The sequence below is a fragment of the Colletes latitarsis genome, chromosome 5, assembly GCF_051014445.1.
Source record: "Colletes latitarsis isolate SP2378_abdomen chromosome 5, iyColLati1, whole genome shotgun sequence".
Lineage (NCBI taxonomy): Eukaryota > Metazoa > Arthropoda > Insecta > Hymenoptera > Colletidae > Colletes > Colletes latitarsis.
This window is the reverse complement of record NC_135138.1, coordinates 31628669-31655254: the sequence shown is the minus strand read 5'-3', so window position 1 is coordinate 31655254 and position 26586 is coordinate 31628669. Positions and strand designations below refer to the sequence as shown.

General features: G+C 41.2%; 1 protein-coding gene across 5 annotated transcripts in view; it reads left to right on the top strand.

The window, feature by feature from the left end:
• Positions 1 to 26586, top strand: part of Nlg-4 (neuroligin 4) — a 425248-nt gene that overhangs the window by 83716 nt on the left and 314946 nt on the right. For 4 of the 5 annotated variants that reach the window (XR_013079732.1, XR_013079733.1, XM_076765747.1 and 1 more), the window contains exons 2-4: positions 10967 to 11376; positions 13729 to 14170; positions 16073 to 16248. Coding sequence is in view for 3 of the 5 variants with exons in the window: in XM_076765747.1 (XP_076621862.1) it covers positions 13923 to 14170; positions 16073 to 16248 (424 nt within the window). In the remaining 2 variants the exon portion in view is untranslated. The remainder of the gene's footprint in view (positions 1 to 10966; positions 11377 to 13728; positions 14171 to 16072; positions 16249 to 26586) is intronic. The other variant, XM_076765746.1, reaches the window with a different exon arrangement.

Here is a 26586-nt window from a genome sequence, read left to right as displayed (position 1 = left end):
GATGTCGAATCCAGTCCCGCGATCTCATTCTGGCTGACTTTGTTCCCGTTGACTGTTTGACACCTATGTTCCCTTCCGACAAGCAATTTCACGTCGGCGACGAAGGCGGCACGGACGCGGGGACCTGGACGATCATAAACGGAATCGCGCGGGATTTACTTTTAATTACTCGAAGCTGCGAAACCGTGCACGCGTTCACAGCTGGCCGTGTTTGCGCCCGGAAATTTACTTTCAATTACTCGGGCAACCGTCGAACGACGTCGAAATAAAACGTACGACTGACAAATTGCGTCGGCTGGCCTTCGACGACTTTACACGTTCCCTTCCATTACAACGGAACCATCGATTTATTAAATCGATTAATGTGGGCTAAAGGAGCCCACACTAATTACGATTACTCCCATAAGAAATCGTACGTGTTGCAAACTCAGTCTCGAGACGAGAAGGATCCTTATCATATAAACGCACTTGTATTTTACTATCAAATATGTGTCAGTACATTTTCCACGCATTTAATCCTCGAACTTAGAAGCCTTCAACCTTCGTATAATCGGTTTCTCTCTTCCTGAAATACTCATGTCTTGTCGATTCCTTGGAATTGTTAATCTAAATAATTAAAGGATAAAATTTCAACGTGAAATTCCGTTTAATTAAGAAACGGAAAGTTTATGAAGAACGCATTAAACGTAGGAACGATTCGCTCGCGACGATAATCGAGAATGCCTGGCTTGCAATTAAGGGCGAGGAACGAAGATCCCCCGTACATCCGCTCCATTTACGATTTCTGTCGTCTAAAAACAGTTTCGAAATCGCCGTGGAAGAATCTCATTGGCGTCGTATTCTTCCGGAATTTCCGCGGGTCTCGGATTGCGGGAAATCTTGGTCCACGATTCCACGGAGGTTGGGGATGCTTTCTGGCACATAGTGAAATGCACCCGCGCGTAGTCGAACGCCGTCAGAACGCGTTTAAGCCCCGGTACAAGGGGTTGTTACAGGGGGTTGTACAGCGAGGGAACTGCGTCGCGTAACGACTGCCTCGAACAATAGCCTTCGACCGTCTATGACGATCACGTCGCTCCACCGAAGAAGAACCGAAGGGAGACTTTTCTGCTTTCTTTTGTCGGCAAAGAGGCCCGATCGACCGCCCCGACACCGAATCGATATTCCCTATGCCGCGTAACAATCGAATTCTGGGGAGGGAGAATCTCTTCGGGAGCGTCTATTCGGTATCATCATCCGGCCCTTCGACGCTTCGAGCTCGTTTCTTCCCGCTTCTTCCACCCCATCGACCGAATTTGTGTCTGCCTGCCTCTACGTTTTCTGTTTCGCAGACGATACTCGTTGGAATCGACCTGAACGCCGATGGGACTATTCGTTAGAAATTTTTATTCGCTGATCGAACTGTCTCTGGGCGTTCTATCGATCGGTGGAGACTTTAATAATTTTCGCGACACTTCGCTTCGATAACACGGTTACTTTTAACTCTTTCATATGCAGATGACAGACCTGGGCCATTTTAAGATTTTAGATTTTAAATTTTCATTATTGGTCGCTTGTTTTTATGTCAAAACATAGGACGTGAGGATTTAGTACTTGCCTCTCTCCGAAGATCGACTATCGTTTACATAAATTACAAGAAATTAAATCTACTGTTTACGTGTGTGACAAATACAAGAAAAATGTGATGCGTGTTCGTAATTTAGAAAAAGATGAAAACGTAAAGGTAAACTTTCTTATTGATTCATTCAGCGCGAAATGTGTCAGAAAATCTTTATTCGCGTTAGAATTATTATTCCACGATCTTACGTTCGATCGAACTGTTCCTTTAAATTCCCATTGACACGATTCTTCGCTCGAATAAATTGTATTAACCAACATACAGACGTCCAGCCAGTAATTAATTTTCTAATAAAGTACTCGAATTTAATTTAATCCTGTAAAATATATTCCCGAAACATTAGGCTCGCGGAATTAGCATCGAAATAATAGAACCGCGGTGGGTAATTTTATAGCATGCGTCGAAATCGATACGCCTCTTTGCATACTCAAGCAGTTGCGGTCAATGAATGATGCAGCAAAACTGTTATATACAAATTCACTCCGGAACGCATACCTCCATTTTCATAAACTGAATCCGCCGGAAAATGAGGAATCACGAACGATCCATAAACTAATTCGAATCTCTCTCTATCGGTTAAATTGAAATCGTATTCCCTTAACGCAAATATACGAATTGCACGTTGTTGAAGGAGATTCGAAGTTCCGTAACAAATTATTGGAAACCTGCGATGCTCTTTTCCGGGGGTGGACGAAAGGAACCGCGAAAAATTGGTTAATATTAGTCGGTCGGGAGTTATCGAAGTATTCTAATAAGGCAAGAAAAATTGTTGAAATAAACGGGAGGTGGGAGGCTATCGATCATCCGTGACGTCCGCGGCGGCCAAAGTTTCATCTGGCGTTGGGATGAGCCGGCATTATCTTCTTTCGCGGACAAGAGCGCAACGAGGTCGGCACAATCCTGGAAATTTAATTGGAAAAGTTTCACGGCGGTTTGCCCCTCTCGAATCGCCAAGTGCTTGCGATGTATCGACTCGCGTTTCAACCGTGGATCGCGGCGCAGAGCCCATCGAGACGCACGCCTATAAATCGTCCGTGTAATATTCTGGTCGATCATAGTGTGGTGACTATTGTGCCGTGCCATTCTGTGAATGGAAAGGTAACTCTAACTTTCCATTTGCACCGGGATCTCGCCGTAACACCCAATAAAACATATCTTTGACGGAGGATAGATTTTCGTCGTTGTTATTCGCGCGTTACAATCCCCTCGATAGATTCGTTTCAACGAGCGTTTCGATTGGATGAAATCTTTATCGCTGTGAACTTCAAAACCAACCAAATGGCAATTAAAAAGTACGAAAGTTTACCTTGCTCTCTTCGATGGATGAAAATACGTCAGAAACTAATCGTTTGCACGCCAGTCGTGTATTTCGACTGAGACAGAGTCATTATATTTCATTCATCTCACAACGTTTTCGATCATTATAGCTGTGCCCTTGTTTCCTTAAGAGGTTCACTATAGACGTTAAAAATATAAACTTTCTAAAAACCCCATATTTTACTCCAGGTTTACGCCATCTAGAATTCTCGTTTATCACATAGCTACTTCCCGCTCATCAAATACATCTCTTCCTGGAATAACTAAAATTCCAGAAGTAAGTTTCACGTAAAAATACGAGGTGTAAGTGTACACGAAGTCCTGTTTCCTAGAACGATAATCGAGCATAAAGAGAAACTAAAAGCGTCATGGCGTCGATTGCATTTGGCGCTTCTGAGGAAGGCACGATGCAGGGGACAGAAATTCGAGCAGACAGACGATAAAAGCGAATACGTACGCGCGGACTAAACGAATCATCGTGGTCATTTAATTTGGCGAAGAACGGAAGGCGAGCGCGATCAAGCGAAGCGGCAAACAATCCTCGCAGTCCGATGGATACGAATTTCCCAATTTTCATCAGCGCCGAGGCCAACGGGCAAATTTCTAATTCCGTTTGCCGGAATTTCAGGTCGGAGTCTTTCCGCGTGGGGTCGCGCGATCGGAGGCTCAGAAAGGGTACACAAGTTTATGCGAGGCTGGAAATGCAATTTGCTGCTTTGACAGCCGGTGAGCCTGGCCGAACCAGATTGGAATACGGCAACAATGGACCCGCAACGTACGGATTCACTTCGTTTCCTGAACAATACCGCTAATCAGGCAACTTCCTCCTTCATCAACGAGGCGCTGCCTTCGTGCCTGGCGTTCGTTCTGTCCACTTTATGCTCGATTCACGCCCCCGACGAGTCTCTGATTTTTCAACGAGAACTCTCGGTTTCGTTTCCGAGAACCAACCGCGCCCTTAAAAAAAAATCTACCAACGTTCCACTCCCCGCGGAAAATATTGAGACTAGGATAGGAAGTTGATCTAAACTATTTCCCAAAATTTAGTTGCATAATTGTACCTTTTTATGAGACTATCCTTGCATAATTCTTCTCCTTAATTCTGTTCGTGAGAGGTGCAAAACGAAGTTAACGAAAACTCGATATTCCAGAAGATGTTTCATTTTTAATGTTATAAATACTTAGAGGTTTCTCCATATTCCGTCTAACATGTTTGTTCGTCTCTATTGGCTTACTCTCGGTCCAAATGCGCTAATTGATTTCCGTCCGTGCTAGAGAGCGTGAAAGTTTTCATGGAGGACCGTGTCGACGATCACGAGCGGTGCAATTTTTCACCGTGTAGGATTCGCGATAAATTCCGTGTCAGCGTTCTTCGTAGCCGAAGTGCAGCTTTTTCACGCTCGAACGGGACGAACGCGTTGTTGTGCTTTCGATTCGTCTCGTTATCGTTAATTGGGGGAGATTTTTTCGGCAGAATATTGGATCCGTTCGAGCTTCTCGCTGTCACGCTGTCGCGTTAGCATCGAAACTTTTTACGATGTTAGTCAATTATTCGACGGAGAGTGACGTACATATTTAACACGGTGCAATTTCTGCTGAACGCGCGAGGAAATAATTGATTGCTGAATATTCTACGCGCTCGGCGGTCGTGCGACCGCGACTGCGCGTTCGAAACACGCCTCGCAAGAGCTAAATAGTAAATACAACCTTCGAGTATTTCATTTGGAAAATTCTAACGGTCTTAAAAATATGTGGGAACCGTGTCTAGTTGATCTACGAGCGAAGTACGGTGCCTTCCACGCGAGAGTAGTTTAATTTTAATTAAAAGTGCATCGAGAGTTTATGGATGTTTTCGAGTTCAAAATTCCCTGCGTCGTTTCAATTATTCATTCGCCCCGAAGACGTAAATTCTGATGGAATGGTTCCTCGGTGGTAGACGAGAAGTAACGCCAAGCAAGTACTCGATTCGCGAGTCGGCGAATAACTTTAGGAACGGCGTCTTTCATCCATAAGTTTGGCCGGTTACGGAATCAGTTCGGGGAAGCACGCATCTCCATCTACGGTTATAAACTATAACTTCCCTTAACTCGATTAACGTGTAACCTGATAAATGAACGACACGCAAACTTCTAAGTACCTCGGAGCCTCAAGATCCATGTAAATTGCGAGTAAACGTCAATATAACAACGATGATCGATACTGGCCGCCGTGAAACATTCGAGGCCACTAAGAAACGATGCTCTCGAACTCGATTAAATTGTTACCCAAATGTGTAACCGGGTCGAATTTTAGCAATTACGCGTTTTATTCTTCGTGTACTGTAACTGACATAAAGATTGGTTCGAGTCTTGAACTTAAAGTAATATAAAATTAAAATAATTGTAACAGATACAGACACTTCTCAGTTTATTAAACTCTCCTGTATTATTTATTGATCTTCGATGCATGAATTGAAGCAAATCAACACTGTTTGCATAGTGTAAATAAAGTTTCTGCTTTGTAATTTTGTTGTAGGAACATTGTATAAGATACATTTTAAAATATGCGAGAATACCACGACCAGTCATCGGACAGGTTGAATGATTTGTATCTTTTGTCAAAACCTGGACAAAATTTCGTGTCAAATTTTGGTTAGTTGCATAATATATGCATAGCAAAGTTGAAAGGAGACAATTTTCAGTTTGTAGTGTCTTCGAACAGTCTAATAACGCGTATTAAAAATACGAAAACTTTAGACGCGTGCAGTTCCGAAGCTACTAATGTTTTATCAATTATTGAGGCATTGTTAGCAGCGGCAAAGCCTCCCCTTTAAAATGGCTTTTCGTTTTTGTCGATCGGACTTTCCGTTTTCGAGATATCGTAATTTATATGAAAGTATAATCTTTAAAATTCCACTCTCCGTCTTACGAAAGCCTATCAACGCGTATTAAAAATACTAAAACTTTAGGCGCGTGCAGTTCCGAAACTACTAGTGCTTTCTTAATTATTGAGCCATCGTTGGAAGCGGTGAAGCTTCCTCTTTAAAATGGCTTTTGGTTTTTGTCGATCGGACTTTCCGTTTTCGAGATATCGTAATTTATATGAAGAGGTAATTTTTAAAAACTTCTGCTATGGGTCTTCCCGTGTTAAAACAGGCTACGAAATTACTAAAACTTTAATTACTTGCAGTTTCGAAATTATTAGTATTTTCTCCATTATTGAACCATCGTTAGCGGCGGTAAACCTTCCTCTTTGAAGTGGCTTTTGGTTTTTGTCGATCGGACTTTCCGTTTTCGAGATATCGTAATTTATGTAAAAGGTAATTTTTCTTAATTCGACTATCGCTGTCTCCGTCTGACGCGTCGGACCTCCTTCTCGCACGTACGTCGCGACTGAGTGACCCAGTGACCTACTTTCAATGTGCGCGCGCGGTCAACGGCCTTGCCAAGGCCGTAGAAGGTTCATATGATTCCGTGATGTAAACAAAGCTTCGAAGCCTTATATTTCCGGAACTAGCCACCGCATCGACTTGAAACTAAAATCGCTATATCTCCGGAACTAATAAAGCTATCGACTCGTACAAACGCTCATTTTAAAGGGCTTTTCATCCCCTTTCCTATGAACGTAACAACTACTATAATTTATGCTATCTTCCATGTTTATTTTGACATTTACTTCGACGATTGACTTTAGACAAAAATTGTCATATCTCCGGAACTAATAAAGCTATCGACTCGTTCGAACGCTCATTTTAAAGGGCTTTTCGTCCCCTATCTGATGAATGTGAAAACTATTACTATTTATGCTGTTTTCTATGTTTAATTTCACATTTACTTTGACATTAGACACCCAAGAACGTTTCAACAATTCCTATCGATCATGCAATTAGTTTGCGATAAAACTGGGTTATAAATTGTTCATTTAATAATTACTATGCCGTTTTTTCGTAAATAATTGTTCTCTACGGTATCGACTTGAAACAAAATTCGTTTTCAAGCGCGTTTTATCCTCTATCCGATGAAAAGTAGCTCGTAAATTTTCTGTACGAAGTTGAATTACTAAGTATCCACGTTTAGAGTAAAAATTGGTCGTTTGGTTTAGTATTAACATAAATCAATAGAAGTATAATATTTTAAACTAGTAATAATAGATGGATTCTCATCCATTCAAGGAACGGATATATTGAATTCTCATTACACTAAACGACGAAGATACTGATTAGGTAAACCCAGAGCCCGCAGTGCGTGCATAGTAGGAGGACAGCTGCCGTCGCTTGAGCAGCGCTGTCTGTTAGAAACAATTATTACTACTTGGGAAACACAAGCAGTACGATCCGTAGATATCAGTTGGCAACTTCTCACGGGCTGTGTGCACAGGAGGCGAGCGTCACTCGGTCGTGCGTGTCAGCACGTATACACGCGTGTGACGTCCAGCCGTTTGGTATGCGAACGACTGTTCCAGCAGTTGAGCATGGGATAATCAGGGTGAAATGGAGTGCAGTGTGGTTAATGACGCGGTGCTAGTGGCCTGGCCAGGATGTTACGCAGCAAACTTGTCCCTTTCGTTCCCTTCTTCTTCCTTTTCCGTTTCTCGCCGAAGGTTTCCCGGACGTTTCGTAAGAAGGCGGTGCAAATGCACTCGTGGTACTCGGTTCTAGCTGAACCGTGACGCTGGAATCGGAAGTAGTCGGTTGTTTGTAGTTTCGAGGTTTCGAGATAATTTCATTTATGAATACGGGAAGTTCTACACCGGCGTGTAAGCTGTTACGTCAGCCAGCGAATATGCAAAATTACTTGGAAGTTGAAACGTTGAGTTTTACTATTCTCCAATCTTTGATGGCACAGGAACGGGAAGACCTACTTCACAGTCAGCTTTATTTAATTTCAACGCCGTGTTTAACGAACACGAAGCTGAAGGCTGCGTTATTAATATTATTTATACCGATGCTACTCACTGTTGAGAATCTGCTATTTTTGATAACGCCATCTACCAATTTCCTAAGCAATAAGGATGATTGTGACAAGTGACGATCACTCTCCCTTCGTATAACGCGTAAAAGCAAATGTATCTAACACACGTTGTGCTAAATAAAGATCATTTTACCACAGCCTGGTTCCACTGAATATTTAACACTTACTAAAGAAAATACGAAGTTTCTCAAATCTATGAAAATGTAGTGCATCTAGGAGCACTTATATATTGAAGTACTGTACATTGAATGAAACTTTAGAAGAATTAAGAAGACAGAAAGTGGGAGTTTCGAAGTTTCAGTCAGGGTTAAAACGCGGAATTAGTTTCTATCAAATTTTTGATAACTATTCGCGTTACTGGAGTTCCTTCGTGCGACTGCTACTTATTTCTTACTAGCGTAGGATAGAAACTGCCGTGTCCGTTCCCAAGATACCTTCTGGCGTCTCCTCTCTGTTTCTCGTCGGAGCTCTTCGCGCCTCGAAAGCCATCTAGTTACGCTTCTCAGCGCAGCCTCCCGTCATTTGCCCTCGGCAGCCCGATAATATCCGCGCCGTGGAGTCGCTTATTGGGTAGTTGTCTAATCGACTGTGGAGCTCGATATAGGTATAGCAGGTACGCTAGTAACTGGCCGTGCTGCTCGACTCCCTCGATTAGTCTATTTAACGGTGCTAATTGGACGCGAAACTGCGCGTTGTTACGGCGTGCCTACCTTCGCGAGAAGGCGTCTTCCTTTCTTCGCTGAAAGGGAATACTATAGCGTGCTTTGCTTGTGCTCTTCAGATAACAAGCGAGCCCGAAAGAACACGTTCGAGTTTTATCTGCGCCGCGACCAACGCGAGAAAGGTTATTCAGAAACTGCTACCGACGATTCAATCGCGGGAATGGCAATTTCGGTAGGATATTAAGTATTGGGGAATTAGAACAATTGGGCGACCCACTTTCGCGAAGTCTCGTCCTATCGTCGCGATAGAAGAAGTCAAACTCGCAATGTTTGCCGATGCTTTTGGTTCGCGGAACGGCGCAAGGAATTTTATCCTCTCGGTTAAATCATTTTCGACGGGCAGAATTCGCTCAAGAACACTCGTGGGAGGTCGGTTTCTTGTCGCCTGTGAGTATAAAATCGATTCGATCGACGGATCGTTGCATTAATTTCAGTTAGATCGCCAAACGGAACCGTTCGTTCCGTTCATTTATTTCATTTCGTACGAATCTTTCATCGTATTTTGCAGCTTTGGTTTTATTTGTTGATCGAAATCATCGAGCGTGAAATTGCAATGAAAACGATCCGTGCGTTTTTGGACTGAATTGTATTGAAGTTACGCATATTTTCGCGCGTGGTCATTCAATGAACGCGCAGGTTTAGCTGTTCGATTCGAGTGATTTTCATACTGATTCGACGTATCGAATTAGAAGGAAAACTTTACAGCTAAGAGCCTTTAAAATCATATTTTTATCGTCGGCAAATATCGTTGTGGTTATTAAAATTGAATGCACGTGTGTGCTGTGATTAAATTCCCTCGATATGTGGAAGAAAATAATGATTTTACGCGATTCAAACTCTTCTTCTTCCGGGTAGTAAATGTTAAACCTCGTCAAGTGGTTTACCTTTGCTGAGAGAAGAGATTCCCTTGAAGGCTGCTCCACAGGAGGAAAGTTTACGTATGCATGTTGGATGTTCAATATCGAGGATCAACGTTCATGTTTGACTAGGCTTTCCATCTCCCTTATTTTCCTAACTATGCTTCTTATCTGGATTGACTTGTAGAGGAAGATACAGCTATATCGTTTTACGTTCTCGACCATTGACTCCAATCCTTCGATGTACTATGACCCATCAACTTGGGGCACAAAAACGTTACGATCTCGAAACGGAAGAATAAATCGCCCGCCATAGATCTTTGTAGAATGCACTATCGTTCGGACCTTTTATACTGTTTTTTTTTTTTATCCTGGAGTGCTGCTCGTTTCGTCGATGCATTCCTTTGACAGCCTGAAACTGTATTCCCTCGAGGATCACATTTTATGGATAAGAGCAGCGATCATCAACCTCTGAGGGTACAGGAATATACTATATAAAGATATTATTTTATGGAAAGTTTCACTTGTTGTTTTTCTACGTTTACGAGCAAGAATTCAAACAATAAAATACAACGTTTCTTTCGCTGCTTATTATATCTTGCAATGAATTTTCAATATCCATGCTTAGAAAAGATACTGATTCTTAAGCTTGTTTTTATACTTTAAAGTAACAATTGATACGAACGAGTAGAGTACAAGATTGCACTTTACACGTAGTGCAACACGAACCAGGATCGTATATCTTTCTTCAAGGATGGGTGAACAAATGTTCTGTTTAGAAGACAGATTCTGTAGTAACATCTGTGAACGTTGGGTCACTTATAAAGCTACCAGCTCCATTTCTGAAGATGGACTGACTTCTTTAAGGTGTTCTGAAATGCAGTGAGATACGTTTGCAACATCGAAGTTCATGGAAGGAAATGAAATGGATTTAACAATAACATTTCTATTTTGTGTATGTTAAAATTCTTCTATTTGTTTCTGTCAATCAGGAATGATCGAAATAATAGCCTCTTCAAAAATTCTGTTCAGTTTACTCATTCCATGAACGGTATTTATAGTATCTGTAAAAGTTTAAGATAAAATTTTCTGTCTGTAATTTTATGTATGCACGAGGGATTAAATTGGTGGCTGCAAGTGATGGGGGTTGACAATCACTAGATTTGAGTGGCAAATTTACGGAACAGAAATTATAGGGAAATACATTAGTGAATATTCAGTACTCGGCTGCAGTATCAGCATGCTTATGGCTATATTACTATATTGTCGGTTATATTTGTCGTTACACTACTGCGTCACCATCACCGTTTGTTGTTATGCCTACTGTTGTGTTATGCTTGTTCCGTTGAAAAGAATAACACAATGCTGCTGTAGTATTTACTATTAAACAGCATTCTACATAAATATTAAAAATAAAAACTCGTGTTTTTAATTTTAGTCTAATTAATTATGTATTTGCTTAAACATTCTCAGTCTAATAGTGATTTATCTTTTCTGTTGCAGGACTTACTGTGCGTGTAACATTGACGAAGCGCCGCATCTCCTACCACCGAGTGTTTTCGAATCGCTATAATCCGAATTCAGACGGACGGGAAATGAGTGCAGAAGTTCAAACCGTATTCTTGAATAGTGATTAAACTGATCGTATGAATAACATCGTCGTGTAACGCGACGCGAGACCGTTTCCCCGACTCTGTTCCGTTTCGAGCGATGTTGCAAGCGTAGGAGGGATAATGGGGGTAAGATCGAGGAATTAGGCGCAAACGAACCGTCGAAAATCACGTTGCCTCGCGTTTCAATCAGTTCCAAAGCATGCCTCAAGATTCGTAGACGCGACTCCTCGTCTGCTGTTGATCCTGGTTATCCAGAATGGCGAGAACAAAGTTATTTAATGCCAATGATCGAGTCTAATGGTAAGATCTTGCGATCGTGTATTAGTTGATATTCGTTCGACAATAGCCTGAGTTTCGCGATGTTTTCTCATTGAATTAAAACCTCCTTCCCGGACTAATTGCAACTGATTTTATGATTCAGGTTAACTAGTTGACCAAAGGAAGCATTCGAAGTTAGACAAATATAATATAAATAGGAAAATATATAATTTCTGTTGAACTAAATTTTAGTGTATGAATATTAAAAACAGGGATATGAATCATTTTTATAGCGTTAGAATTTCAGTTTAAATTGTAAATAGGATGTATTTGTTGACGTCGAAAGTATCGGACTCGTATTATTGGGAGTCTCGCTCGACTGCCCTGGAACGATGATCGAACTGACGTCATTTCGAAAATCCCTTGAATCGTTTCGAAGAACTTCGAGATATCCTTCGTCCTGGTCGAAAATCTTCAGGATAGATTTGGGAAGAAAGATTCGAACGTCGCTGATAAGCGGGACCGGGATCACCGAGAAAAGCCAAGCCCCCGAAAATAGCTTATCTGCTTCTTCCTGGTCCCCCCGTACGTGGATGACGAAGAGTACGTGAACCAGTTAGGCGATAGTGAACTCGAGTCTCCCGTCGGGCCTGATAAGTGCTGATTTCCATAATCGTCCCACGTACGAATACGTTCGCTTACTCTTCGCTCATTTTAGAACACTGTCTTATCGGCTCTCAGGCTCCAGAATTGATCGACATCAAATTGATTCGAAGCAACTGTCGGGATGTTTTATAAACATTCGTTGCGGTCGAGGGATCACAGTTTGCGTCAAAGATTGGAGTTTAACAAGAAGTAGGCGTCTAACGTTTCTTCTTGACTTCAAAAATACGAGAACGATTGGGGATATTTGTCACGACTCGTTTTTAAAAGTTTAGGGCAGTGGCGACAAAACGTTTAACTTATATTTGTATTATTTAACCCAGTTATGAGAAGGATTGTGCACCGTTGTTTTATAGTAAAGTTTCGATCGAAAGTTCGAGGTAAGAATTTATAATTAGAAACGTACGAGGTACACTCAGACTTTATTGTGTCGGTATTTATACCGAAGCTTGTGAAGTTTCTTGTTTCATCTCGATCCTTTCCTTCGCGAGATTCAATTATATCTACGAAATATTCGTCGTATAAGGTTACGCGCGTACGATCTTTACAAACGGTACACTTCCCTGCTCTTATCAAACCGGTAAACTTCACATTTTCTCGCGTATCACTGACAGTCGTTTCATTTTATCTCGTATCAAGGATCCAGGGATGAATATTTCCGGCACGAGATGAGAATTTAAAACGAGGGAGCTCGAGGTAGATGGGGGCTCGACCGTGGAATTATTATTCTGTTTAGCGTATCGTCGATGGGCTGGAACTAGGAAAAAGGTTAGAATTTTCGTAAGAAATCTCTCATTCCGTGTTTTACGTCCTCGTAAACAGCTCTAAGAGGTTACTGTACAGGTTGTTTCAGCAACAAATTTCAGAATTGCCAGTCTCAGAAACCAGCATGCTGTTCATCCTCCGTTGCACGAATTTTTATTCTACCATTGAAAGACAAAATAATTTTTTGATTATTTACTGTGGCAGCCATATACTTCGAAACGCTTAAAAATTAAGAAAAAATTGCTACGCTTTTAAATCATATACCCTAGCAATGGTCAAAAGTAATGTTTACCGATGAATCGAAGTATAATCGCAGACTTTCCAAGAGTCGTCGATTAAAAAATATTATTTTGGTTTATGTAACTATATCTAAACTTAATAAATGTTAAAATGAATATAATATTGTATAAGTGTATGGTAGCTACTGTATATATACATGAATTAATTAACGTTTAAAGTGAATAATTCTTGCATCTGCAGGGATATTTTGCGTTCCTCGCGAGTCACGATTTCGCAACGGAGGATCAACCAACAAAAACAAAGTAACGATCACGTCGTGGTGAAAATTTGGGAAGGAGGTTATTCGGGACGAAAAACTGAATAGAAAATCTAGAAAGAGAATTGTTCGTACGTAGCCTCCGTTCCGGAGTAAATCGATTCTAACGACGCGCGGTGCAGGCGACCCGATTTTTTTTTTTACATTCATATTAAACTCAATTTCCTCGAAAACGGCGCACGATAGACAAAAATATTATCCCACCTTTTCGATGCATTTTTTCGCGTCGAATATTCCCGTGTGATCCGATTTCCGCGGCGCGAGCCGCAAATACGATTATTCGAAGATGAAAGTAGAGTAAACTGCCCTCGGTGCCGGAGCTCGTTGCGAGTCCACCGCGGGAATTAGTTTTGCCCGTGAGTCCAGCGGCCATTGCTCGGTCTCTGAAACGGTTGCAACTGAAATTTCAGGGAAAACCGCAAGCTTACGTCGGGGTGGCGCGCAGTTAGCGCTCGAGCAGGCCTAAATGAAGAGCGATCGCCGCGGGGACAGGTGATCGATACCGATTGCAAGGAGCGGCGCGAGTCGGCGAGCGTGTGTGCGCGCGCGCGTGTTCACAGGGTAATCGTGGCGGTAGCGCGCGGGGGGAGGGTCGGAGAGCAAGATGGAACTCTTCCTGATTCTCGTCTGTCTGATTGCACCGCCCACCCTCTCGCTCTCGATCAAGAGCAAGCTCAATCCGCGGATCGTTCAGACCCGGTACGGCGAAGTGCAGGGGCTGATACGGTCCTTCGAGTACGGCAAGTTCCACAAGCCAATCGACATCTACCTGGGGATACCGTACGCCACCCCCCCGGTCGGTGGTAACAGATTCTCGCCGACCAGGGCGCCCAGTCCGTGGGAAGGAGTCAGGTAAGTCCAACTCTTTATTTCGTCTCGCCAGTGTCAACCTTCTACGTCTTCCACCTCGTCAATAATAAACATTTTTGTCCTTTAAGTTGCATACGATTCTCATTAAGTATCTTAATGTTACGGGTATTCTACTGTGAACTTTTGAAAAAATCGATATTTTTTGTTTTGCATTTTCTTGAACAATATACTTTGAGAAACGTCTACAGACGGTGTTTGATGAATTAAAGACACAGAATATATTAGAATGCGTTCATACTAATGTGATTCGGACAGTACAGTTGTGTATGCAATTTTTGTACGAATTAAGTAAATTACATGCCTTGTTTTCAATCAAATCCACTCTAAATCTATAAACAAAGGCAACACACATCTTGTTGATAATACTAATGATATTGGTGATATTCGTATCGAGTTTTATTCTTTATTTTCGATTTAAATTGAATTAAATTTATTTCTAAAAAATAACCACCCTGCCGAGCAGTAGAAATCGAGAACTGTTTTCCACGTGTTTCGGAAAGTTTAATTATTCAGAAGCGTATTCCTAAAATTCGATAGTCGACGAGATAACGAAGTTGCAGAATATTTTCGACCGTACCGTCTGGCATCGTTCGTAACATGTTTCGACGAGAAATACTATAAACGGAGATTCTCATAATCGATGCTCCACCGTTCGTCGAACGAAACGAATCGCCGTATTTCGCGACGTCGTCCAAGGCGGCCGAAAATTTACAAGGGTTTGATTTCAGAGAAATGTATTCTGCTCGCTGGATTTCCCTTAATACGCGGATTCTTAAACGTATTCTAGAGGCATATTTCCTGCAAAGTTATGTCAAGCTGTTCCTTTGAAATTCGCTCAAGTATTCAGTCCGTACGCCCTTTCATACTCACTCACTACCCTGTCATTCTGCGGGGCTCCTCGGAATAAAAATGCACTTAAAGTCGTTTGCGGAACTCAGAGAAATGCCGACGAAACAATTTTCTATATCTTGCACCCTCGACCGCGGCGCGCAAAATGAAAACGCGTCCGATATTGTTAATTTACACGGTTAACGAACAAAATGTGTAGCGTTTCGAGAATCGTCCTCTGATTTTTCCTTGATCCGCTAGCTACAGAAAGACGAACTCCCAAAACAATTTCGAACATTTCGGCGCAGCGAGGCGACGATTCTTCGTTTCCATGAGCTTCCTTCTCGCCACTTTGTAACGATACGGAAGCAGCAGAGTAGTTATTCATGACCTTAATCTGCATACATTACGTAGACCAGAGAAACAAAGTGCGTTGAAAATAGGCTGCAACAAATTACTCGCGAAGAGGAATACAATAGAACACCCTCGAAATGACTTTATGCTACCGTGACCCAAATTATTTTTGGCTTCCGAGCTCAATTGTTGAATAGAACGTACAAAGAAAGATAAATTCTTCCAAGTACGACTTTTTAATTGCATTACATAGTTATATCCGTTAATTGCGCTACTGTATGTCGTAATTTCACGTATTCGTGAAAGGTTGAAATCACGAGTGTATTATTAACTTGTACGAAAGTCTATATTGAAAATTCCAATTTAGAATTATTGAAAGCATTCCATACTATTTTCCAATGACCAAAAGATGAAACTTACCAACAAAGTTATTTCTAGGTTTATATTTATTTACTATTTTTCCAAATTCTTTGAGTCTACGGTATCTTTCTGATTCGCTCGATTCGGGCCAATGGCGTCTCGTTTCCGTGGTTACTCGTCCTCGTCGGTTTCTCGACGAATGGAAGATGTAGATGGAATTAACAGCAATCGTTCGTTCGAAAAGCTGCGGTCTCCCAAGAATCGAGCGATTCGAGCGATTCGAACGTTCGATTTATCCGTACCGTCACGCATGAGTGGGCTCGAGCGAATCCCTCTTTGCAGATTATCGGACTCGGTCGGTCCAGTCTGCCCCCAAAAGCTGCCCGACATTTCGAATGAGCAAGAAGCATTGGAGCGTATGCCGAAAGGCCGACTGGAGTACTTGAAGAGACTGCTGCCACATCTGCGGAATCAAAGCGAGGATTGCCTCTACTTGAACATCTACGCACCCGCCATGGGTAAGTAATTATACCGCGAAAACAGATTGTCCATTATTGTTCGTCGATCGATCGAAGGTGTACGAAAATTTGGTACGCTGACGCGTAATGTGCAGAATAATTCAGTAACTGGGTCAAGCTAATAACACTGTTTCGAACAAAGGTACAAAAGAATCGTAGATTACTGTACGAATCGACAATTCCTATTATTCTATGATACGACTACGGGTTTCCTAATTAATTTGTAAGTAAAACTGCAATACTTGACGTAAATCATGTGTCTATTTTTGCAGCTCGTGAATTGTATGTGTAAGAAACAACAGAAAGGAAGACATTTGTATGTCTCTAAACAAATTAATACGATTCGTCTTAATTTCTTATTTCCAGTCGATGACCGTAGCTTATACCTTCTATTCGCCGATTGATCTACGAAATCGATTTATGCAAAAGATATCAGATAACTCCATTTAAACAAGACGTGCAATTGCAATTTGTAAGTAGAACGATGCACCAGAGAGTAAGGTCGTATCATGGCATGATAGAAGATATTGATCCATATAAAATATTCCTCTACGATTTTGTTCTATCCCCGCTTAGAGCAGAGCTATATGTTGGCACAGTTACTAGATTCATCCTGTATTCCTTAAAAGTGGTTGTATTTCAAAAGTGAGTGATTTAAGGATCCAGGGTCGTGAGAAGTTTCCTGCTAATTTTCAGACGCGGCTGTAAATTTTCGGACAGAACTTCGAACGTATCCTACTCGCAACTTTGCCATAGCTGCTTTAGTACTCGAATGAATTTTATTAGAAACACTCCGTGAAACTTAATTTACCAAATTGGTTCTCGATTCTAACGTGTACATATAATAATTATCGGCGTTCGTTTCCTGTCGAAACCCGGATAACAGTTTACACTAGAAAGCTATTTCCCACCGACACTTGGGATTAAAAAATCGCGCTGAATTAAAACCATTTATCCGGAAATTAATTATCGAGTATCTAGAATAGAATTAAGTAAACCAGTTTACTCTTTTTATATAATTGTTAAAATAAGAATAGGAGCTTTTTTGCCGCCACCAAGGGTGGCATAATTCCTCGGAAAGGATCTCTCGAAGTAGAATCGTTGACACGTCAGCATGGGCGACGCAATATTCGACAAATCGTCTCAAAAAGGGGGATGGTTCCAGCCGCGAGAGATTCGAAGTTACCAACGAGTAAGACAACGACAGGCAGGCACGGGACGTTTCATTTCTGGGGCGCAAAATCGTCGAACATCGTGGCATATACGCGCAATATGTTACCCTCCTGCGGTGCGCGTTCGTTTCTGCACCCTTTCCCACCCCTCGATGCTCTTACACGCGCGTCGTTCCTAGGGCTGCGTGCGGCGTGGAACGGTTTCAATAATAGTACATCATTGCATTTTCTCCATGAAATAGGAAATTTTACTTTTCCCCGCTTCTTGAACTCGGCCCCCCGTCGGTCGTTCCAACCCTCCGCCACCTTCGACGAACCCCCGTTTTTCTTGTAGCCTCTCCCGAGCCGGAAATTGAACGGCAAAGGCGACAGGAATGCCGGGGCGTTTTCTTGCGTGACACGTCAGGAGGGCTGGCTGTTGGAAAGGGTTGGGAACGCGAGGGCGAGGCGGGATCGAGGGAGGGTCGAATTGTTCGGGTTAGTAGAAATGTAAATTGGTCGAGAAGTGCGTCGTGATCTCGATTTAATCTAGATTCGAAGACGAATGGCTGCTAAATCGTTCTGTTGTTCCCTCGGGGAGAAGTAATATTTTGTAAACTCGTACAGTTCACGATTGGAATGGATATTTTATAATCGATCCGAGTTGCAATATTGCGAGGATAATATCGAAATACAAATGAAAAATAATTAAGTACTAAGCAAGCATAGGTTTAAATATATAATACATTTTAAACGTTTCAATTTTGTGTTATTTCAATACTCTTCAGTTCTGAATAACGAGGAAGAAGAAAAATACGAGATATTTAGTTAAAAATGAAAACTATCGTTAAAAGAATAGAAATTGGAATATCATAAATCGTTGATCGACTTATAGAAATAATACAATATTTTATAAACGGTGAAGTATACGATGAAATGAAATATATCGAGTGTTTTACTTGAATTTTTCCTTCCTTGTAGAGAGAATAAACACTATTGAGTACCGATCGACAAATTACTAATTGAGAACGTACAAAAGTGAAAAGAATTATATGCCTCATAAATATCATGTTGCATTCCGCGTCGTTTGCTTGTATTTGCTTTATAATATCGTAATACGAACCATTTTTCATTTTAATTCATGGACTTCACAAAATATTAGCGACTAACGATGAGGTGACCAGGGAAATGCAATATACAGAGTTTAATAAAACAATTCTCATCCGCTTTTTGTATAGTAATGATCGAACAGTAATATTGAAATTTTCTCAAATATTAAAAATCTGTGAACTGTTCGAATAATTCCGGTTCGATTTAAATCACGGATCTTGACGAAACTTGAACGTAAAATACTCGATGGTTCTTGACTATTTATCAAAGTCTAAAGGGTTAGCGACAACCCGAAGAAAAGGTACGCTACCTCTATATCCCCTTCGACTATAGACACACATTTTACATCGGACATTCACTGTCCCCAGCACCCCTTCTACATTTCGCGGATCCAGGTCAAACCGCTTTCATATCTTTCATGTATCGCGGCGTGCACGTTCGCGTTTCGACAATGAAACATCCAGACGTAAATGTAAGCCGGAACAGGAAACCAGAACACGCCATTCTGCGAGTCTGCGCGCGAGCGTGACTACCTGCTACTGGAACTACGGGTGCCTCGGCAACTGTCCAAAATGCGAAACTACCACGGATGCGTTCGCTGCCCCTGTCGTGTTCGAAAAATAGTCACGACCCTTCTGCTCCGTGAATAATGCGACATTTCTATATATCCGAAAAACGGCGAGAATCGAGGACAACGGGCGCGACGGGAGGACTTTAATTTGTCCGCTTGGTCTTCGTTTCGACGCTGCAAAAGGCCTAGCAATCCGAAAACTTTGGAAATCTATCTTAAAATCGTTCGACTACATTTATCTGTCGCGTTTCGATACGAGTCGGCGATGAGTATTTACAGTTTCTCACTCTGCGTTAGCGATCAAATAATATTGAAATCATGTAGGAGTTTTTTAATATCTTTCTATTACAACATATTTGACGATTTAATTTTTGTCGTATATTGCAAATGCAAATATCTAAAATATTCACAGAAACTTATTTTGAAACGTGATCGATATAAACGAATGAAGTGCCTTTAAATATAGTTAAAAAAAATTGTTTAAATATGCTTGAAAGTCTCGGTGAGATAAATATTCGTTTCTCAAACTGGAATTTCGAGTCAATCTTAACCAGTAAACATCATAGTTTATTTTTGCATACGTACGTATACATTATTTTCACATTTATATTTGCATTTTACATGAACAGCTTGCTTGGACGAAACGCGTCGTTTTATTCAGCGTCTTCGTTGCCTCGAACCAACGACAGAATAACAGAATTGATAACAAGCGAACCGTGGTTTTGTCGATGTTCGTAAGTAGGTCTGATAAGATACGTCTGTCTATATTCTGACCGACACGATGTGTTCCGACAGATCATGGAGCTAAATAGTTGCCTGGTAACTAAGGACACGGTCTACGTTGCCATTGGTGACAAGTAGGATTACCCAGCCGCGAATTGATTTAACCAGGAACCGGGAAGATGCTCGTGAAGCATTACACGTGTTTAGTGGGGTGCCGAAGGGCTACGCGTGTTTGTTACCCTCGATGATCTTAGGACATTAGAGACATCCTACTCCTGTTGGACATCCTGTCATCGAATGGTTCACCTGAAACAAGCTGTTTATTCGCGACAACGATAAACAGGAAAAGCATTAGGATACCCTATAATCAAAACGAACATTATTTTGCTAGCAATACAATAGCACATCCACAATTTCTCGTTGAATTTATTTTTACAGCCTCATCAACATTCAAGAGTTCTATCGAGACTTACTTTCTTTGCCATCTAATCTTGAGAATTAATTTTTTAAAAATACTTTTGATGTCACATATCCACGAGGGCTTGATATAGCTTTTGAAACTGTCTAGAGTTCTCTATATCACTTACGTCCAACGTAACCGTTTCATACTACTAAAACAGAGACGCGATATTTATCTCCAAAGCGATAAGGCACCACGGGTAAAAGCTTCCACCGCATCTACATTCAACGCGTTGTCTAGCAAGGCTCAGGATGGAACGTTTCTAACTGGGTCGGTCATAAAACAGGAAGTAGGATTCGATGACGTGACTGGCAATGGTGGTACGAACGCTTCGGGACTATCAGGGTGGGCTGTGCGACAATTTATATTTCTCATACAAGGTGCTCGGCTATCCCTGGGAAAAATTTTAATAGAGGATTCTAGAGGCCAAAATAAGACGAAAATCAAAAATACCAATTTGCTGATGGAGGCTTCGTTAAAAAGTTATTAATAATTAGATTCAAAAATTTCAATTCGTTCTGGAAAAATTATTTTCGGTTACGGGGGTCAATTATAATCATTTTTGATGAATACACATACCCCCGAAATCTTGCGCATTTTCGAGAAAAAAAATTCAGTACGGTCGGAACTTTAAACGTTAATAACTGTTTAACGAAACCTTCAGCAACAAATTGGTGTTCTTGATTTTCGTCTTATTTTGGCCTTTAGAATCCCCCATTAAAATTTTTCCCAGGGGTGGCCGAACACCCTGTAGAGGACGTACGCTCTCGTTCCGTACTTTTATAGGACCTATCGTATTTAATATAATTCTAGTATTTGCCAGTCTATTACTCGTTATGAACGCCAGGGTACTTTATGCTTCGTAAACAGCTTCGGATGGCGGAGCTAATTCGCACGATGCTTAAATCGCCAAGATTTTCAGGTTCTCGGAGATCCGTGCAATAATGGTAATTAAGTTGGTCGCACAACTAACTCCCAGGCCCTTGCCAATCGTATGGAAAGCGGAACCATCAAAGAAACGGTGTTCGCAATTAGTACCGTTGCGTCTCGTTAACGGAAACTCGCCGGTTCCCGCGAGGTAACGTTATGAAGTTACCTGTTTAAGCGCGCAACAAGCACACCGTAGCAACACAAAAGGGAGACTCCAAAGGAGTCTCGTCTGAGTGCCATCCCCGGCAACAAGGACGTCGAGAGTCCTTCCGACAACCCTTCCAAACAGCCATCAGCAGAAGTTCATACACGCCACCGCATTATTAAATGTGGTTCCGCGTACTTTGCTCGACTCGTGTCGCCGTGAGCGATCGTTCCCGTGGCCAGCTTCGAGTGGAAAAGTAACGACAGCCGTTGTGCGCCGCTCTCAAAGTCGCACGCGGATGCTCGAACCCGGGAACTGAAGTTTCCCGATAGTTTCTTACGCGCACAGAGCTGAATAAATCGATCTGTCGTTTTTTCGATAGTCCAGAATAGAGTTCAGTATCATAAAAATAACGAAATGATGATTCGATACAGTGAAATCGTTGCGTTATTTAACTTTTCCAAATTTTACGCGGTGTCTTGGGTTCGATATCAGGCGAGGAGACCATCTAACAAATCTGCAATTGTAGCACAGACAAGGTATAGGAGTTTCGTGACTCAATCTAAGTCAGGTGAGAAACTATTCATTGAATTAGTATTGATGGGTAGACAGTTGTAGTGTATGCGAAAATACATGTGAGTTGACTACGTGAAAGATTGAAAGAGGTAATTCAGTGTTATTAGACGGCAGACCAGGTACAGAAATTTTTCGGTGAAAAAAAAAATTTCAAACCGTCGTAAAAAAATTATTTTTGGTTGGGGGCATCAATTACCGTCATTTTTGGTCATTACACATACCCCCGAAATCCTACGCATTTTCGAGAAAAAAATTCCTTACCGAAAATGTAATGTCTGACCATACCGTTGATATGTTTCACTGAATTTTCATGCGAATCTTTAAAACGTCATAACTTCTGAACGGATTGGACGATTTTAATGTTTAAAAAAGCAAACTACGCGTATTTTGGTGAAGAATATGTACAAATTACAACAATATTCGAAAAGTTGATCGTTGACCCCGTAAACTGAGAAAAACCCCATAAAAATGGTTCAATTTTCAAACAGCCATAACTCCTACAATAATGAATATATTTCAATGAAACTTTTTTCTGATATAGAGCCCATGGGTACCTACAGAAAAGTATTAGACAACTTTTCTGTGGGACGTCAAATGAAATTATTAAAAATCAAAAACTAATTTTTAAGAAAAATCGACAGGGGGTAGATGCCTAAATTTTTCGCCGAAAAAAAAATTTTTCAATTGTTCTAAAAAAATTATTTTCAGTTGTGGGGATCAATTACAATCATTTTTGGTGAGTAAACATACCTCGAATTCCTACGTACTTTTGAGAGAAAAATTCCAGTAGGTGGGAAAATTTCATGGCGAAAAAAAATTTTTTGCAATCGTGCTGGAAAAATTATTTTCAGTTGCGAGGGTCAATGGGAATCATTCTTGGTGAATACACATACCCCCGAAATCCTACGCACTTTCGAGAAAAAAATTCTTTACCGAAAATATAATATCTGACCAGAACAATTCTACTGATATTTCGTGCGTATGTTTAAAACATCATAACTTCTGAACGGATTGGAGGATTTTAATATTTCAAAAGGTAAACAACGCGTATTTTAATGGAGAATATGTAGAAATTCCAAGAATATTCGAAAGGTTATTGAAGAATATTGGTCCTACCACTTAACATTTCCTAAACCAATGATTCGTTAAAACCGTCCTACAATATATCACGTATCGCATAATGTTTCAAATTTGTTGAAAACGTGGTTTTCAATTTCCCCTGAAAAAGTTTTCAACTCGAGCGCGACGACAGTTTTACGAGTACAGCGAATGAGAAATGTAATATAGTCAAAGCGTTTCGAAATTTCAAATATTTTTAATTTCGCGACTTTCGAGGTTCAATTTCCGTCGAAAAAAGCGACGCTCTTAGTATACTCGAGAGGAGTTTTGACAAAGTCCCCGAGTCATTCGCGTTATAAAATACCGGCGAAACAGAGTCGTCAGTGTCTTTTTGAATACGTGAACTGTACGCATCGACGTGGAGGGGGCAAGAAGGGACCGCGGGTCGGTGGAGCAAGAGCCGCGGAGATGAAATTCAAAGACGGAGGCAAAAGAGTAGACAGTGGAGAGTGGAGCCATCAAACGCGAGAGAAACGGAGGAAATTCTCTGAATATTTCACGCGGCTCGCCTCCTAGACGGGCTTTCGAATTCGGTCTTGCTCGGTTCTTTCATTTTTCTTCGGGGGCCGACCTATATTTCGCCGGACGAAAGATAAAGGTGCTCGGAGAAGAAAGGGTTTCGCCCGTGTTGCGGGCGACGAGTCGTCCGATTAGAACGAAGACTTAAATGTCCTACATATTTCTTTTCTCGCTCTCCACTGGCTCCTCTTTATTAATGATCCAGCCGATCCAGGACATTATCTCGATCGGACGCGTTGCGAACGTTGCTACGTCATTCGGACTGTCGATATAAATCACGTGTCTGTCAGGTAGATTTTTACGGGAGAAAATACCTTGATGAGGCTCTTATCGCCTTACTTTTATTGCAGAAGTAGTCAATAAAGATTGTGGTGAGAATATATCATATGGGTTATATATTTTTCATGGAGTCAAGTATCAATTTTCCTTCTAAAGTGCATCTTAAATTCCAAAATATTTGTGCTCGCGTGTTATCGAGTAAATTCAGTTTTTCAAATTTATTTCGAAACAATATTTTCAAGTGCAACTTGTTTATTTTTTATAACATTTATCTGTATCTGCAAAGGGTTAACGAAAAATCATGATAGAGACCAACCCTTAACAATCGAATCGTTCAGCCTTTCTTCCACGTTTCTTGCTCCTCCAGCTCGTATCTCTCCCGTTGAATCGAGTCTGATTGTGAGAATAAATCCAGCGGCAACCCTCATAAACTCGCGTTCTCGTTGGCGTCGAGCGAAAAAAAAATGCGCGACGTAGGGCAAGCAAGAAAGTGCTCGCTCGAGGTGCAAAGGGTGCTTGATCATCGACGGGAATTAAGGGAGGGATCCCGTATCGACGATACAAAGGAACGCTCTCCGCGGAACAGGGGAAGCCACTTTATCTTTCGTCCCGAGCGAACGAGCAAATAATTTCACGGACCGTGCCCCGTGGCTGGATGCTCGCGATTCACGCTCCGCGGCCAAGTATTTCAGAGTTGAAACGAATTTTCTGGAACTTACCAGGTTTGATTATTACTTCGCGGCCGTCCGTATAGAAGTTACCACCTTTCTCGAAGCCGAGCTCCGGGAGTTGGGAACGCAGGCGGCCGTGTGATTGCCACTCTCTTTGTTAGCTTCCACGGATTTTATGGGACCGATTGGTCAACGAATAAAAGCTCGTTTACGATCGTAAAAATGTTTACTCGACGATAAAGTCTATCGCGAGTTCGATAAACACATATCTAGAAGAAGTGGTATCGGTCTCCGTCTCGATATTAAATATTGCGTAAATCAGAATTGAGCAAAACGTAATTTGATTACATTCGTCGTGGTACATTTACATGTAATCTCATTGCAATTACGCTGTAATTGCTCAGTGTTTACCATGTAATTACCGTGTAATCGTAATCGTAAATCTTGGAAGCGTGTAATAACTATCTAATGGTCGTGTAATTGCTGCGCGATCGGGGCGCGTTTACATGTCATCGTGTCGTGGCAAATGTAGCCAGATTACATTTTGCTCAACCCAACTCTAGAACGGAGTGATTCAGATGTGAAAACCCTTGAGAACTAGAAGACATTTAATTTATGGTTCATTTTGTCCAAATTATATAGTTTCTAGGTATAAGAAAGTCAAAGAAAATTTATTATAGAAACAACTATTATTGTTTATCTACTTATAAACACCAATCGATTGTTCATATTTTCATAATATAAGCGGCATAATATACAAGCAATTCTCGTTCACGCGAAATAACAAATTCAGAATGGCGCTGTGTCCGAAGAACAATGCGAGCAACTGCATTTCGCGTTGCATTTAATTACTTTAATATTAGCCAAGCAGTGCCAACGTTATGAACTAGCGTTTATAGTAAATAGTTCTACAGTCACAGTTCCGTTCCGGAACTTTATTGTTCAGTCGCTTATTGTATGCGAGACGTCAGAAACGCCTGACCGGAGGGATTAAGGGGCTCTTCACTTACGTGTCTCTCATAGCTCCTACATACCGGTTGCTCTTACCGGTATGTATTCCACATTTTATTGCATCCAACGTTCACAGTCCGTTTCCACATTTGCACAACAAGCGTTTGCCTAAACGTTCTGTCATTCTAAACTCGGGCCAGTTTATTAATAACATCTCCCAGCACACGATGATCCCCACCCACGAATATCTGAGCTATTGAGTAGACTTCATGCTTCGTTATTGAACGAACACTTAAATTTAATTTTCATAGTTTCACCACGTCCATAGTGAAACTATGTTTTAGTAATCGACAGCTTAAGAGTCACGCGTTATCGAAATTTTGAAGAACACACATTCTAAGAGCATATTAATTAACTTGTGACGTGCAAAGTGTTCTATAACTAGCAGTTGTCCATTTAATTCGTCAAGCAAAGTGAATTCATCAGACGTATGCGTGTGAAATTTCCTTGTAAACTTCGGTTAAAACAACACGAAAATTAGTCATGATTTCCGGTGATATTCTTTTGCGGGTGACAAACAGCATCCGCGAATTGGATCACTGGCTTGGCAAAAATACCAGTGAATAAAGCGTAACAAAGAAACGCGCGTGCCGAATTTTTAGATTGCTCGTCGTGTGACACACGAAGCGGAAACAATTGCAGAGCGGAATTAAAATAAAAACGAAATTTTTATCCTCCGTTGTTTCAGGTTTATTCTAAAGCTCACTGCATTGTATTATAAATCTCGGAGTTATCTCGATGAAAATTTCGAATAATTTTCATGCGCGTTACAAACTTCTGTTGCGTGTTTTACATTCTCGACGGTTGAAATTACGGTTGAAGTATCGCGTTGCAAAAAAGGAAACGGGTATGGGATAAAACCTTTAACTTTATATAAGCTTTTTCTACTAATTTTGTAAACTCAAGTACTTCACGGTCTGTACGGTTTGCTTACGATTGGAATGCATAGTTGTTGTGCACGAAAAGAGTTGAATGTAGTGTATCGCGCTCAACGATGAACAAAATTACGATTACGATTCCATTTTAATTTGTTTTAATTTATGTACTGTGGTACTGATCGTAATTCATTAAAA